The 18187-nt window shown below is 41.4% G+C and overlaps 1 protein-coding gene across 1 annotated transcript in view; it reads left to right on the top strand.

The window, feature by feature from the left end:
* Positions 1–18187, top strand: part of ttc6 (tetratricopeptide repeat domain 6) — a 323626-nt gene that overhangs the window by 154982 nt on the left and 150457 nt on the right. Inside the window, exon 18 of the mRNA XM_072279505.1 lies at positions 13514–13664. Coding sequence (XP_072135606.1) covers positions 13514–13664 — 151 coding nt within the window. The remainder of the gene's footprint in view (positions 1–13513; positions 13665–18187) is intronic.

Genomic DNA, 18187 nt, shown 5'->3' with positions numbered 1-18187 from the left:
GTGCTGACTGATGAAGGCAAGAGTGCCAGACACATTCTTCACTGTCTACTCTACCTATGTTGCCACTTTTAGGAAACTATGTAACTCTACTCCTTGTTCTTCTGTTCTATAATACTTCCCCTACCATTTACTCAGTACTGCCCTGGTTTAACTTATCAAAGTGCAACATCTAGCACTTGTTCAAGTTAAGTTCCTTCTGATCTATTCAGAATCTGCTCAATGTGGTATGGTGGTTTTGCCACGTGACATGATAGAGAATATTTTCAATCTGAAGATATAATTTAATCTTAAGGATTACAGTAGTCACTCCTATCAATAATCTCACAGAGAATTGCTTCTATGACAAATAGGCTGATGACCACAAAGTTACCTTTTTTCTCAAACTGGTATCTGGCACTGATAACTTGTAGGACTTGAAGAGATTACTAGTAGTTCCAAACTACTGTTGCTGAGAAACATGGAAATTCCCCAACCTGAATATATTTAGTGACTGTGCTCTACCATCATGCTTCATCCAATTAGTGTTCAACATAATGTAGAACTCAATCAATGGGTGTCTTCTTGACAGTTTTTGAGGGCATGTAATGTCATAGGATCTCAAGTCAATATTGAGAATCTCTGAGTCAGAAATGAACCTTTCTGGCTTGCCTGTAGCTGTATACCAAGATCAATATTTGTAAAGAAAATCTTGAAGGTGTTTCACCAAAGTATGAAGCACCAGCAAACCATGACAAGGCTGGTAAGAATAAATCTATGGGACAATGTGTGGGTAGTGATGTGATTTGTGGCAACCTGAACAAACTGTAATTTGTGAAGGATCAAATGTGAGAAGGGTAATTCTTGAGCTAACAAATGATTATATTGTAGTATTAACAAATGATTGTTTTCCTACTAATCCACATGTCAGTAACAAAGCTTACTTGTGGTTCACTGGAAAACAAGCAAACAAAAATGCTTGTGACAATTTTTGTTCTCTGGTTTTATTTCAGTATTCATGTCCTGTAAGAAGGCTATTTTAAAGAAGTATAAAATGCAGAATATAAATTATCTACTTGTTTACAGGAGAAGCTGAATTTATTTCACCTGGATTCATATAATCTTTCAAAAAGAAATGTATCATTTGTCTTAAGTTGAGTATTAGCAGATGCATGCAGGAGAACAATTATGTGCAAATACTAAAATCAATTAATGCCTTTTTATTGAGCTACTGGAGCAGCAGAGCTAGTTCAGTGGAATGTTCGTTGGGATCATGAAATTCTCCCCAATTAAAATAAGCTAATTATATACCCAGTTATTATTCATCACACATAATTTATTTACTTTTAAATTCCTGTTTAGCTATAATGCTACAGATCAGGAGATCTCGTATGTACAGCAATATTGTATTAGAGGATATACCAAAGCTGTGCTGCAACAAGGTGAACAATATTGAATTTCAAACTCTAGTCCCACAAAACCTTCAACTGCAGTTTTTCCAGGGCTAATTACTAAATTATCAACCTTCCTTCTTATTAGCAGTGCTTGACTCCTATAACTGTAATGTCTTCATAAGGGTGTAATTACAAAAAAAAAAGGTGGCAGAGAAAGACAATATTTTGCATGCAACTCCCAAGGGGATCATCAGATATTCCTGTTTGGAACTGTTACAGCTGAAATCTGTTGCCACAGATGAGCAGATGATTGGGCAGACTCAGGAATCCAGACCACCTAGATAACAAGTATAGCAGCTGTAAACTCAGGGGTGGTATCCAATGTCTCAGAAAATACTGCTACCAGGAAGGACCATAAGAACATAAGAGATAAGAACAGAATTAGACCATTTGGCCCAACGAGTCTGCTCTGCCATTTCATCATGACTGATCCATTTCCCTCTCAGCCCCAATCTCTTGTCTTTTCCCCATATTCCGTCATGCCCTGACTAATGAAAAATCTTTCAACCTCTGCCTTAAATGAATCCAATAACTTGGCTTCCACAGCCACCTGTGGCAAGGAATTTCCACCACCTTCGACAAAATTTGATCATCAAAGAAATTTTTTCATCCTGCTGCATTACAGCATCCCAAAATGTCAATTCCCTCCTCAAAACTTTGGTTGGCTTTTCTAACCCTTTCCCATCCAAAAAAGGAGATGCACCACTTATGCTTTTATCTGGAGACATGACACACACTCCAGCCCAAGGGCTGCTTCATCAACTGCATGGACCAGATAGCAACATCAGGTAAAGGCAGAGGCAGTGATGTTCGCTTCATAATTAACTCACAGTAGTAGTTCATTCTCAGCCCTGCTCCACTGACCTGGAATATCTGGCAGTCAACTGTCATCTATATTCAAGATAACTGTTGGGTTTGTGGCTCAGACTTAGTTTTTCCAGGTTTATAGGAATGTTTTTTGGGGACAGCGTGGAACGTTAAGATAGAGATAGGATTGAGGGGTATGAGAGATCAAGGGCATTAATGAAGAACCAGAAGTTAGAGCACTCCATGGTCAGAGGCCAGTGATCCCCAGGATGGAGGTCTGTGGACTGTAGGCCCCGAGAACAAGGATGGGTGATTCCTGAGGTCAGCGACTCCTGGAACCGGAGGCCTGAGGTTGATTGGCCCTGAATTAAGATTTGCATGATTGGCAATTCCTAAGTCCTCAAGTCCGAAGGTCAAAGCCCAAAGGTTGAGGACCCTATTCGGAGAGTCCAGAGGTCAGAAGCTAATGTCTGCGAGTCCACAGTCACGGTCTGGAATTAGGCTTGGAGGCAGCCTGTACTGGGATTGAAGCTTGGAGGTTAAAACCCCATTGTCGGTGAGTTCAAAGTCATATCCTGTGATTGACAAGTCAGGAGGTCGAAGCCCTTAGGTTAGTGAGTCTGGAGGTTGGAGGTCGGAGGTCTGAGGTCTGTGAGTTCAGGGTCATAGTCATGAGGTTCGTGGCCTGTCCTGGGGTTGGAAGCCCGATTGTGTTTGTGGGTAGGCAAGGGACATGTTTTGCTGTTATTGCTTGTTGTATGTTGATTACATGTTGTTCTGAACATTGTGGACATGCAATGTGGGCGCTGGAATTTGGGGTGATACTTGAAGGCTGCCTGGCGCACATCCTCAGATTATATTGGTTGTTAATGCCAATAGTGCATTTCACTGTATGTTTTGATGTACATTTGGTAAATAATAAATCAATCTAAAGATCTAAATCTGAAATCTACTTGCTGAGGGAGTTCTCCATCATCATTCTTTAATGGTGTGCTTTCCACCCTTGACAGACATTAAGCTGGTACCAGAGAAGCTGAGCATTGTGATCAACAGTCATGAAACTACACACCTTGATACATTTCTGATCTTCAGGATGTCTGCAACCTGGCTAGCTTTAAGAAGTCTCTGACCAACTACCACCAACATGTCACTTGTAGAATTAGAGGAGCTAACACACTCAATCACTGTTACACCACCATCAAAAACACTTAACTATACTGTCCCATGCCCGCACTTTGGCAAGACTGATCACCTGGCTGTACTTCTTCCAACAAGTATCAAGTTTTACACCAAGTGAAACTCCTTTACATAGCCGTTTAGATTTACAATTTGTACTTAAACTTGATGGCCCTGTTCCAGACATCTTGAGACTAAATAATATGGAAAACTCTTGAAAAGAAAACTACTGGATAGCACAATTTACAAACTGTGCTGAAAAATCTACCACGTTATTTGTGCGAGTTGAAAAAAAAAGACAAAATTTGCTGGTTCTTTCACATTTTGTGTTTATTTATCCCCCCCCCCCCCCACACACACATTTCAATCCTGTAGGAGTTAATTTTATTAGCATATCTTGTTTTTTTGCATTGTGATTTATGAATCCTCTGAGGGTGAATTTTCATAACGCAAGTTCCTGTAAAGTGGGCTCACCTGTGTGGAGCTTAGCTAATTCTTTTCTCTCGATAGATGGGCATTAACGCTCTAACCCCACCTGATGTACCACTGTTCACATTGCAATCTTTGAAGATGATTTCAATTCACTGGTCAGATTCAACTCTTCTTTTCAATATAGGTTCCCAGACCTTTCTCAACACAAATCTCTCTTTGAATTACAATGCAGTCAGTGCAGTTACGTCAATTACATTTAACCTGTTGATTACATTTTCACTTTCAACATAAGTTTCCATGTGGTGGGTGGAACAGAGCTATTATATTTGGATTGAAACTGAGTTTTGAATTATATATTTGTACTATGATGGGATTGTTCATTTTGCATCCCTGGTGACACTGCAGTAGCAATGCTGATTGGCAGCGTAATATCACTGGTATTAGTTTATAATCTGCTACTAGGATAAACAATTTGCCTATTAAAAATAAAGACTTTATTTATTCCAAATACCATTCCAAGTGCTTCTTTCTTGATTTGCACTCACTTTTGTGCAAAGGTAAAGTGATAGGCTTTCCTTTCTCAGTATTCATCATTTATCATTAAGTAACTTGACACATCAATTGTAAACCTCAATTTCAGATAGAACTGTAACAAATGATAAGAAATTCATTTCCTTTATTTTTCTTGCTTCCAACTAGGGTAGATCTTACATAGTGAATGGTAGAGCACTGAAGAGTGTGCTAGAACAACGGGACCTGGGAATAGAGGTCCATAATTCATTGAACGTGGTGTCACAGGTAGATAGGATAGTAAGGAAAGTATTTGGCACATTGGCCTTCATAAATCAAATCTGTATTTCGTACAGGAGATGAGATATTATGTTGAAGTAGTATAAGACGTGGTGAGGCTTAATTTGGAGCATTGTGTGCAATTTTGATCACCAACCTATAGGAAAGATGGAAATAAGAATTAAAAGAGTACAGTGAAAATTTACGAGGATGTTGCTGAGTCTGAAAGACCGAAGTTACATGGAAAGATTGAATAGGTTAGGACTTTATTCCTTGGAATGTAGAAATTTGAGAGGAGATGAGGTATACAAAATTATGAGGGGTATAGATGAGGGGTAATTGCAAGCAGGCTTTTTCCACTGAGGTTGGGTGGGACTACAACCAGAGGTCATGGGTTAAGGATGAAAGGTGAAGAGTTTAAGGGGACCATGAGTGAAACTTCTTCATTCAGAGGTTTGTGAGAGGGTAGAATGAGCTGTCAACACAAGTGGAGCATGCAAGCTCAATTTCAACATTTAAGTGAAGTTTTGGGTAGGTTCCTGAATAGTAGGGATATGGAGGGCTATGTTCCTGGTGCAGGCCAATGGGAGTAGGCAGTTTAAATGGTTTGGCACAGACTGGATGGGCTGAAGGGCCTGTTTTCATGCTGTACTTTGCTATGACTCTGTGCACTTTTTTGCTCCTGACTCCACATCATTTCATACCCTTTTAAATTGGTGATGTAATGGTGTGAGTATCATCAAAAGGTCAGGAACAAATCATGCAAACTATTGCAACATTCCTCTGATTGGAATGAAGACACCTGCCTCTGGAAGGCTAAAGGATGGGGAATTGTTACACTTGATCACAGAAAAAAATGATCATAACCTCCAATGATTAAGTTCCATGGATACTTTAGTTGAATCCCTGGGTTAGCCTACCCTATTCAATTCACATTGTATCAATAATATTCTACTGTCTCCCTTCCAGGGCCTAGAACTTTAATCTTACTATGTTTCTGGCCTAGCTATAATTTGAAAGTGCTGAGTACCTCTGTGCATTAATCCTCAACCACTAGGCTAACCTATTCAACTCAATATCTGTATCTAAGTTGGTGTTAGACAGAATGACCCAGTACATTACTTATCTGTGATATGGTGGGAGGCAGTGGCATTGATATGCACATAGTAATGTTAAACAGCGTGGTCAAGCCACATTGAATTCATTTCAAATTTAATTGTCATCCGACCATACATGAGTATCCACGAATACAGCCAAATGAGACACCATTACTCCAGGGCCAAGCTGCAAAATACAGTACCAACAGTCACACAGCAGAAAGCACAAATAGCACATGCAAAATAGCAAGCACATAAAGGTATCAGTAAGATACAACCATGCAATCAAAGAGTCCAGGCTTGAGCGATCAATGCTGCAGAAATCTGAAGTCGACCACAGTAGACCTTGGCTTCTAACAAACAAAAGAAAATCTGCAGATGCTGGAAATCTGTGTGTGAGAGCTTGTCTTTTTCTGAGTGAACACTGGAGACAGCCCCGACTCCAGCCTGGATGCTGCACCACGTCATCCCTGGTGGAGCATATCAGCTCTGACGCCTCTCTCCTTGCAGCTCTAAACAGGCGACACAATGGCCTGAGGCCCTGAGTCCATTGAATGCCGCATAAACCTGCAGTCGACCACAATAGAGTTTGCTTCTGGTGAGCAAACACTGGAGGGTGGGGGGCTGGGGGGCTGGGGGCAGCACTGACTCCAGCCTGGAAGCTGTGCCACACTGACCAAGCTGGAGTGCACCGACTTCGATGCCTCACTTCTGGTGGCTGTAAACAGGTGACACTGCAGCTTGAGGGCTGGTCCTCGCTATAACTCAGGCCATGCAGCTCCCCTACTGTACATCCTTGCTGTCAGCCAATAAATCAGTGAATCGAACTTGCGGCATTTCACATTAACAATGTCCAAAAGGGTCTTGCGATCACAAGAAAAGTGACCAAGATGGTCACTCGCTGTTAGACTTCACGCCTCCTTCGACTCAGGCACAGTACGACGTGCAGCTCCTTCATTTTCTTCACTAATGAGCAACTCGCTGATGGGATAGACCTGCAGTACTTTAAGTTCTTAATGTATAGCAGGATGTTGTGATCATAAAAAATACATTTACAGATGCATGTAGGTAGATTTTCAGATAAAGCTCTGTTCTGCACAAGTTCATAAGTAAGTTTGATAAAGTTACATTAAACTTTTGCTAAAGTTGCTAGAAAGAACTCCAAGTCTAACTGCAAGTTCCTAAGCCCATCCCTCCCTACCATCCTCCTGGCTAATGTCTTTTACTCTGGAGAATAAAAGAGAATACGTGAGAGCAAGAGCTATCCAGTCCATGCAATGGATGAAGCAGCCCTTGGGTTGGAGCACTGTGTCCAGAGTGCTGGAGGTGAGTCATATACCTGAGAAGCACAGTACACGACAATCTCTGATGTCCCTCTGGTACTGCTATTTATGGCAAGTGTCTGGAAAAGAATTTATTTGCCCTAAATTTCTTCGCAGCTACAACATTCATTACTTGCCTACCTAAGTCTGCATTGATCATATATGGATCACCTTACCACCATCACCAACCGTTCTATCCTGCCACTTGGCTGTGCTGCTGCTTCCGGTATACAGGCAGAGACTGAAGAGCATGCCACTGGAGGTGAAGGTTATGAAGAGTTGGTAAAGGGATGCAGAAAAACAAATAATACAACTGCATCGAATCAGTAGACTGGGCAACAGATTTCACATCACATGCTGGTGATAATAAACCTGATTCTGATTCTGAGACCTGAATGCATCTGCCACATTTATTGCGGACATCATAAGGTACTGCATAGACGAGTATGTATCCACAACAACTACCATTTGGGCTGCCATGGTAGTGCAGCAGTTAGTGTAATGCTAGTACAGCTCAAGATGTTCTGGAGTTCAGAGTTCAATTCCAGTGCTGTCTTTAAGTAGTTTGTATGTTCTCCCTGTGACTACATGGGTTTCCTCTGGGTGCTCCAGTTGCCTCCCAGAGTCCAAAGAAGTACTGATTGGTAGGTTCATTGCTCATTGTAAGTTGTCCTGTTATTAGGCTAGTATTATACAGATGGGTAGCCGGGTGGTGCAACTCAATGGGCTGTAAGGGTCTTTTCCGCAAACAAACAAATAAATAAATAAATTGACATTGCAAGTCTCTCCCAACCAGAAGCCTTGGATGAACTGGGAGATTCATAATCTGCTGAAGGCTAAACACCACATCTGCCAGGATAAACGTGAGTCATACATGAAATCTAGGCATGACTTCTAGAGGACCATCGTGAGTGCAAAGAGAAAATATCAGACTGAACTGGAATCATAGATCAACAGTTATGGCAGGGCAAAAGTGAAAAATGGTAATATAAGAGGTAATAACACATCACTTTTATGTATGCTTTGAAAGAGAGAATAATAACTCCTACACATGCCCTCACAGCTCCAGATATCTCAGTGATTTCAGTCTCCAATTCTAATGTTTGGGCATCCTTCAGAAGGGTGAACCCACAAAAAGAGTCTAGCCCAGATGCCAGATGGTTTTGCTAGCCAAATGCTGAAGATGTGTGCAGACCAAGCAGCTGGTATATTCAAGGACATCTTCAACCTTGCCCTCTCTGGTCTGTGGTTCTGACCTGCTTCAAAAGAGCATCTACTTTATCAGTGCCTAAGAAGAGCTGGTGACCACCTCAATGACCACCGTATGGTAGCATCAGAATCCACCATAACAATGTGCTCCAAGAGGTTGCTTATGGCGTGAGTGAACTCCAGATTCAGAAATGACTTGGATCCTCTTCAATTTGCCTATCACCACAACAGGTCAACAGTAGATGCATCCCACTGTCTGCTCATTCAGATCAGGATCAATGCTAAAAACTTCTCCAGCCTTATCACCAATCCCCAAGACCTGGACCTCTGAACTGCCCTTTGAAAATGGACCTTTAATTTCTGATCAACAGATCTTAATCAGTATGGATTTGTAACAATATCAATGGCCCTGATTGCCTCACAATGGATGCCCAGCCCAGAGAGACTTCCATTCCTCATCAGGTTCTTTCTGGACAACAGATATAATCAGTTCCCCTGCTCCATCGCCACCCTTCTATGTCTGGTGGAACTGGTTCTCACCCTCAAGAATTTCTCTTTCTTCTCCTCCCACTTCCTTCAAACACACAAAATGGTGTAGCCTTGGGCACATGCATGCAATCTAGCTAAGCCCACCTTTTTATTGGCTATGTGGAATGGTCCATGTTCCAAACCTACTCTGGTAAAGCCCCTCAAACTCTTTCTGGGCTACATTGGTGACTGTATTACTGCTGCTTCCTGCATGATCTTGTCATACTCAGCAACTTTACTTCCAACTTCCACCCTGACCTCAAATTTACTTGGTTCATCTCTCTCACCCTCTCCCGTTTCTGAATTCCCTTGCCTCTGTCTCTGAAGACAGACTATCTATTGATATATTTTATAAAACTATTGACTCTCATAGTAATCTTGACTATATCTCTTCCCATCCTGTCACCTGTAAAAATGGTATTTTTTTCTCAGTTCCTCTGTCTCTACTGCATCTGTCCTCAGGGTAACTCCTTCCATTCTAGAACATCTGAGTTGTTTTGCTTCTTCAAAAAAATGGGGTTCCTCTTCCACCACTATTGATGCTGCCCTCACCTGCAATTCCTGTATTTCTAGCATATCTGCCCTCAGCCCGTCCTCCCACTGCCATAACTGGAATAGGGGTCACCTTGTCCTACCTACCATCCCACAAGTCTTTGTATACATACATCCTTCTCCCACTAAGCACATCTTTCCCTCCCCTCCCCCCCAACTCTCTGCTTTCAGCAGGAATCGCTCTCCACATGACTGCCTTGTCCACTTGTCCCTCCCCACTGATCTCCCTCGTGGCACTTATCCCTGTTAGTGGGACAAGTTCTACTCCTGCCCCTACCACATTTCCTTCACCACTATTCAGAGCCCCAAACAGAATTTCCAGGTGAGGTAACACTTCACCTGTGAGTCTGTAAGTGTCTGTATACTGTGTCCGGTGATCCCAGTGTGGCCTCCTCTATATCGGTGACCACCTCTTGCCCTGCCATGGACTTGTTTTTGATATTTTTTTATATATTCAGGTATTGCTTTTGCACATTGTTTTTCACTGGTAAAATTTAATGTATGTTATATTTTGTGTGTTGCCCTTACCAGTATGCCTGTGCTGCTGCCCCAAGCAAGTTTATCATTGTACCCGTCCTTTGCCATGTTTGTGCACATGATAATAAACTCAATTTGATCTGACTAGTGAGAACTTCCCTGTGGAAGCTGGGCTAATCCCCTCATTGACAGACATGGCACAGCACTGGTAAGGATTCATGGCATCCTCACCAAGCATTGCATGTGGCTTACATTATGGAAATTACAACTTGTATTGGGGCCAGAAAATCTGAAAAGAATGATAGTTCTTTCCCTATATTTTAGCCAGCAGTCATAACTACCAAGATATCATAATAAATGCATGTGTTTATTTTGAGAATGCTTAGTTGAGTTGCTACTCTCATGTCCCTTGCTACCAGTATTTTACTATTTATCACAAGGTTTCAATACTATTTCACAAGCAATCTAAAGCATAGGAGGTGGTAAGCAGAAGGTATATGTTTTTGGTGGATATTTCATTATACCGCTGTACCATTGAGAGCATACTCACCAACTGCATCTCAGTGTGGTATGGCAATTGTCCCATATTGAACGGCAAAGCACTCCAGCGTGTGGTGAAAACTGCCCAGCGGATTATCGGCACCCAATTGCCCACCATTGAGAACATCTACCATAAATGCTGCCTGGGCAGGGTGAAAAGCATTATCAAGGATGCATCTCACCCTAACCATGGACTTTTTACTCTCCTCCCATCTGGTAGGCACTACAGGAGCCTCCACTCCCGCACCAGCAGGCACAGGAAGAGCTTCTTCCCTGAGGCTGTGACCCTGCTGAACCTCACATCACAGCGCTAAGCAGTATCGCACCCATATTGTACTGTCTCAGTACTTTTATATTTGTGTGCTGTAGCACTTTTTATTCTCAGTTATTTTGTTAAAAACACTATTCTTTGCATTTCTGGTCAGATGCTAACTGCATTTCATTGGCTTTGTATCTGTACTCGGCACAATGACAATAAAGTTGAATCTAATCTAATCTAATCTTTAGGAACTGATGTTCTTGGACCTTCCTCAATTATCTGCTTTTTATTACACCAGTATGTGAATGATAATTTAATTAAAAATGAGTGCAGCACTGAAGATGTTTAATTTCCTAGTGAAATATATGTGAAATTGGAGGTAAACATGTTGATTGATTCTCTATATTTGTTTTAATAAGTGCCGGTATGCTAACTATGGGTGCCAAACTTGGCGGTATTTTTCCTATGACTCAGGTCCTTGACTCTGAAATGTACAGGAGATAGGGTTCACTACTAATCAGCAGACCATGAACTTGGTGATTGGTTAAAGGTTTTGTTCTTTGAACACCCTTTTCTTCAGTTAGCTCAAAATTGTAGTGGTGCATGAGGGGTAGCAATTAACCCTAAACCTGAAGAAATGGAGTGGAAGCAGGTTATTCCTGAATCCAATGGACTGCCAAGATCCTGCCAGTCAAATATAATTTTAGAACTTTCTTTTACTCCTTCCCTCTTAAATATTTGAACAATTGAATACATTTATTTTGTATTTTTAATTACCATGATTCCTGATCAAGTGTTTGCTGATCTTACTCTTTATTACACTGACATATCAACAGGGTCAACTCTTGAAAGCTGCTTGGCCTTATTACATACCTGGCCATGTGCTGATGACTATGCAGGTTAATTAACAGAGGTTCTAAAAAACATTTTTAACATCTCTCTGGAATAGTCCACTATTGCTTCACAACAGCAACCATCTCCATCCCCAAGAGGGCGACAGTAACCTACCTCAATGATTACCGTCCAGTGGCACTGACCTCAACAATAATGAAGTGCTTTGAGTGGCTAGTTTTTGATCACATTAAATCCCGTCTTCCTGCTATATTAGGCTCTTTCCAGTTCTTTTATCGCTCAAATTGGTCCACTGATGATTCCATAACACTCTCCACTCTGTCCTGTCCCATCTGCAAAATATTGCCTCATATGCCAGGATACTGTTAATCAATTTCAGGTTGACAATTCATATGATCATACCTCAGGAACTGGTGGGTAAACTGTCATCACTGGATCTCACGCTTCTCTCTGTAATTGGATCCTGGACTTCTTGACAGAAATGTTGCAGTCAGTCTGTGTTGGCAGAAACATCTCTAGCTCCATCAGATTGAGCACCAGTGCTTCCTAGGGCTGCATGCTCAGCTCAGCTGATGTATGACCACACTGCTAGATCCACTTCACACCGAACCATCAAGTTCGCTGATGACACAACAGTGTTTAGCATCATTAACAACTATGACGAGATAGCTTACAGAGAGGAGATGGAGTGTTTGGTAGAATGGTGTGAGCACAACAACTTGAGTCTCAGTGTGATAAGGACCAAATAGATGATTATCGACTTTAGGAAGGTGCAGGCTGACCACTATTCACTGCACATATGTTGGCCCTCCATGGAGAGAGTTAGGAGCACCAAGTTTCTTGCAGTTCATGTAGTAGACGAGCTCACCTCGTCCCTCAACACCACCTCATTGGTCAAAAAAACACAGCTGCGCCTCTACTTCCTGAGGAGATTGAGGTGAGTAAGGCTCTTCCCCCATTCTCCCATTTTAACCAGTTTTTACAGGAACACCATGGAGAATGTCTTGACCAGCTGCAACACCGTCTGGTATGGGAGTTGCAAGGCATCTGACTGCAAGTCCCTACAAAGGATTGTCAGGACTGCTGAGAGGATTATTGTGGTCTCTCTTCCACCCATTAGGGATACTTATCAAAGGTTCTCTTAGCATTTTCAATAATCCCTCCTATCCTTTGAAAAATCTCTACAATCCCTATCATCAGGCAAGATGTACCGTAGGATTAGAATAAGATCTGTTTGAATGGGAAACAGCTTCTTCCCCAGGCTGTAAGGCACTGAACTCCCTGCCACCACCCAGGTACCATCACGTATGAAGCTCCAGTAGAATTATGCTGTTTTCTTTTTAACTTGTGTTATAAATGCATCTTATTATTTGCTAATTTACTCGTGGTAATATTACTTTATTGTTATGTGTGTGAGGTGTATGTACGTGCTGTGCACCTTGGTCGTTTCGTTTGGCAGTGTACAGTTGAGTGACAACAAGCTGAACTTGAACTTGATAGTGCCAAAGTGGATCTAAACTGTGTGTGCAATAAATCAACCACTTTTTTTTAACTGAAGTTAACTGTTGTTAGGACTATAATCAGGTTTATTATCACTGGCATTGTTGTTAATTTTTTGTTGTTTGTGGCCACAGTACAGTGCAACATGTAAAAAGTTACTGTGAATTACAATAAGAAATGCAACAAAAGTCAAAAGAATGATTGTTTGTAAAGATTTCCATGATTATATTATCTGTCGACATTCATTTTGTACATTCATTCCTAAGAAGTGACCATATGAAACCACCTCTGACCCAAGAGTATTTAGTATTAGGGTTGTTTTTTTTTACTAATTATATGTTGTTCAGTGTGCCTTAGCAAAATTCAATCATGATGTTGCTCAAAGCCCTATTGCTCTCACTATAGGTGAATGTTTTCAGGTTTACATCCAATGAATATAAATAAATGTTAGCTGAATAATGAACTTAAAATTTTACATGCTGAATAGTATTAGCAAATCAAAGCTTTTCTGTATGATTAATATACTTGGTGCTTTATTTCCAGAGCCGTTTGTTTAGCTCATATAAATCTTGGGCTTATTTTCCTCTTACAAATGAATCACTATTATGAAGCAATCCGCAGATTTACAGATGCCTTAAAAGTTGAGCCAACTTCCACAAAAGCATATGTATGTCGTGCAGAGGCGCACCATAAGGTATGCATATGCTTGAAACAAAATTGTTAAACCTGAATTTTGCTGCTCGGTTAATAGTTTTTTAATCACTTTATATTTTAATTGATAAATGACAATGATTTCCTCATCTAAATATAATTTTATTGAAGATTACACTGAAATACCTTCATTATGCTTGGTGATCTTGAACTGTGAGGGATAAATCAAGTGTTCATTTTGCACATTGTTTGTGCCTATTTCTGATACAAGATATTTTGTATTAGGAGGATGGCCACTTTTGATGTTTCCCATAGTTAGATAATCTACTGACTTTATGTATGCTTCTGGTTGTGCATAAACATCAGAAGCACAGTTAATTTTCAGAAGTCACACAATAAAATTTGTATTGCTGCAGTATTATGGCAAATTATGTGGTTTGCATGAGAGAGGAGTCAAGCTTGTCAATTCTAACTTCCATGAATGACTGTAATTTAAATAGATGGGCAGGGTTTCTCACATAGGTGCAAACTGAGTCTTGTTTAAGAAACTACATCTGAGAACGAAATGTATCACATAGTATGACTTTAATCTGTTGCTATATGAGCCACCATTGACAAGTGTGAAGCTGTGAGTATATTACCTTCAGAAAAGGTAGATAGCTCTCTCACTCTCTCGTACTCTCACTCACTCTCTCTCACTCTCACTCATTCTCACTCACTCTCTCTCACTCTCCCTCACACTCTCTCACACTCACTCCTTATTTGCTCTTAAACCTATAGTAATGCTAAGGAGCCTACAGGAATTCCATTGGTTTGAATTTAGGAAATTACTGCTTGAGGAAGAAGCAGGACAGTGATCCATTTCACAGCGACTAAAGAATGGCGGTGTGAGGAAGCAGACCAGAAATTGTGGCAGTCTGTGGATTTGCCAGATGTGTTAGTGAGCTTAAAAAAAACTAAACACAGTTAACTTGTTCTGCATGTGGAACAAGTAGAGGTGTATGTGAGGGTGTATATTATTACTGAGATCCTGGTGGAAAATGCAGAAAGAGTAGCACGGCAGTATAAGACCAGAAGACCATAGTGGGAGCTGAATTAGGCCATTTGGCCTATTGAGTCTTCTGCTACACCATTTCATCATGGCTGATCCACTTTTCCGCTCATCCCCAATCTGCCTTCTCCCTGTATCCCTTCATTCCCTGACTAGTCAGGAATCTGTCAACCTCTGCCTTAAATATACGTAAAGATGGCCTCCACAGCTGCCTGTGGCAAAGAATTCCACTGATTCACCACCATCTGGCTAAAGAAATTCCTCCTTATCTCCATTCTAAAGGGATGCCCCTCTATTCTGAGACTGTGTCCTCTGGTCTTTGACTCCCCACCATAGAAAACATCCTCTCCACATCCACTCTATCAAGGCCTTTCACCATTAGATAGGTTTCAATGTGGTCACTCCTCATTCTTCTGAATTCCAGTGAATACAGACCCAGAGCCATCAGACACTCTTCATATAACAAACCACTCAATCCCAGAATCAATTTTTGTGAACCTCCTTTGAATCCTCTCCAATTTCAGCACATCCTTTCTCAGATAAGGTGCCCAAACCTACTCACAATACTCCAAGTGAGGCCTCACTAGTGCTTGATAAAGTCTCAGCATTACATCCTTGCTTTTATATTCTAATCCTCTTGAAATGAATGCTAACATCAGATTTGCCTTCCTCACCACAAGTTCAACCTGCAAATTAACCTTTAGGGAATCTTGCACAAGGGCTCCCAAGTCCCTTTGAACCTCAGCATTTTTTGTATTTTCTCTCCATTTAGAAAATATTCAACCCCTTCATTTCTTCTACCAAAGTGCATGACCATATACTTCCTGACACTGTATTCCATTTGCTATTTTTTTGCCCGTCCTTCTAATCTGTCTAAGTCTGTCTGTAGTCTCTCTACTTCTTCAAACTACCCTTCCACCTGTATTCATATCATCTGCAACCTTTGCAACAAAGCCATCAATTCCATCATCCAAATCATTGACATGTAATGTAAAAAGAATTGGTCTCAACACAGATCCCTGTAAAACACCATTTATCACCGGCAACCAGTCAGAAAAGGCTCCTTTTATTCCCACTCTTTAACCCGTCAAATCAGCCACTGCTTTATCCATGCTGTAATACCATGGGCTTGTAGCTTGTTAAGCAGCCTTATGTGTGGCACCCTGTTAAAGGTCTTCTAAAAATCCCAGTACATAACATCAACCAATTCTCCTTTCTCTATCCTGCTTGTTACTTCTTCAAAGAATTCCAACAGATTTGTCAGACAAGATTTTCCCTTGAGGAAACCATGCTGACTACAGCCTATTTTATCATGTACCTCCAAATACCCCAAAGCCACATCCTTAATAATCAACTCCAACATCTCCCCAACTACTGAGGTCAGACTAACTGGCCTATAGTTTCCTATCTTCTGCCTCTCTCTTCTTTGAGAGTGGAATGACATTTGCAATATAACAGTCTTCCAGAACCATTCCAGAATCTAGTGATTCTTGAAAGATCATTACTAATGCCTTCACGATATCTCAGCCATGTCTTTCAGAACCATTGAATGTACACCATTTGGTCCAGGTGACTTATCTACCTTCAGACCTTTCAGTTTCCCAAGCACCTTCTCTCTAGTTATAACTTCACACAGTTCATGCCCCCGATAACTGGAACTTCCACCATGCTGCTAGTCTCTTCCACAGTAAAGACTAATGCAAAATGCGGTGAAATCATCGGACAAAGTCAGCATGGATTTGTGAAAGGAAAATCATGTCTGACGAATCTCATAGAATTTTTTGAGGATGTAATTAGTAGAGTGGATAGGGGAGAACCAATGGATGTGGTATATTTGGATTTTCAGAAGGCTTTTGACAAGGTCCCACACAGGAGATTAGTGTGCAAACTTAAAGCACACGGTATTGCGGGTAAGGTATTGGTGTGGGTGGAGAGTTGGTTAGCAGACAGGAAGCAAAGAGTGGGAATAAACGGGACCTTTTCAGAATGGCAGGCAGTGACTAGTGGGGTACCGCAAGGCTCAGTGCTGGGACCCCAGTTGTTTACAATATATATTAATGACTTGGATGAGGGAATTAAATGCAGCATCTCCAAGTTTGCGGATGACACGAAGCTGGGCGGCAGTGTTATCTGTGAGGAGGATGCTAAGAGGATGCAGGGCGACTTGGATAGGTTGGGTGAGTGGGCAAATTCATTGCAGATGCAATTTAATGTGGATAAATGTGAAGTTATCCACTTTGGTGGCAAAAATAGGAAAACAGATTATTATCTGAATGGTGGCCGATTAGGAAAAGGGGAGGTGCAACGAGACCTGGGTGTCATTATACACCAGTCATTGAAAGTGGGCATGCAGGTACAGCAGGCGGTGAAAAAGGCGAATGGTATGCTGGCATTTATAGTGAGAGGATTCGAGTACAGGAGCAGGGAGGTACTACTGCAGTTGTACAAGGCCTTGGTGAGACCACACCTGGAGTATTGTGTGCAGTTTTGGTCCCCTAATCTGAGGAAAGACATCCTTGCCATAGAGGGAGTACAAAGAAGGTTCACCAGATTGATTCCTGGGATGGCAGGACTTTCATATGAAGAAAGACTGGATGAACTGGGCTTGTACTCGTTGGAATTTAGAAGATTGAGGGGGGATCTGATTGAAACGTATAAGATCCTAAAGGGATTGGACAGGCTAGATGCAGGAAGATTGTTCCCAATGTTGGGGAAGTCCAGAACGAGGGGCCACAGTTTGAGGATAGAGGGGAAGCCTTTTAGGACCGAGATTAGGAAAAACTTCTTCACACAGAGAGTGGTGAATCTGTGGAATTCTCTGCCACAGGAAACAGTTGAGGCCAGTTCATTGGCTATATTTAAGAGGGAGTTAGATATGGCCCTTGTGGCTACGGGGGTCAGGGGGTATGGAGGGAAGGCTGGGGCGGGGTTCTGAGTTGGATGATCAGCCATGATCATAATAAATGGTGGTGCAGGCTCGAAGGGCCGAATGGCCTACTCCTGCACCTATTTTCTATGTATCTATGTAAAATACTTATTTAATTCATCCATTATTTCCTTGCCCCCCCCCCATTACTAACTCTCCAGCATTGTTTTCCGGAGGTCTGATATTCATGTATCTGAAGAAACTTTTGGTATCTTCTTCAACGTTATTGACTTGCTTACTTTTGTATTTCATCTTTACCTTTTTAATGTTTTTAATATCTTTCCATTGGTTTTTAAAAGCTTTCGAATCCTCTAACTCCCTACTAATCTTTGCTCTATTATATTCCCTCTCTTTGGCTTTTATATTGGCTTTGACTTCCCTTGTAGCCATGGTTGTGTCACCTTTCCCTTCGAACCTTTCTTCCTCTTTGGGGTGCATATATCCTGTGACTTCCAGATTGCTTCCAGAAATACCAGCCATTACAGCTCTGCCGTCATCCCTGCCAGTGTCCTTTTCCATTCAACTCTGGCCAACTCCTCTCTTATGCCTCTGTAATTCCATTTACTCCACTGTAATACTGATACATATC

This window comes from Mobula birostris, chromosome 1 (assembly GCF_030028105.1).
Source record: "Mobula birostris isolate sMobBir1 chromosome 1, sMobBir1.hap1, whole genome shotgun sequence".
NCBI lineage: Eukaryota > Metazoa > Chordata > Chondrichthyes > Myliobatiformes > Myliobatidae > Mobula > Mobula birostris.
Note: the sequence above shows the minus strand (reverse complement) of the source record. Positions and strands in the feature narration are given on the sequence as shown.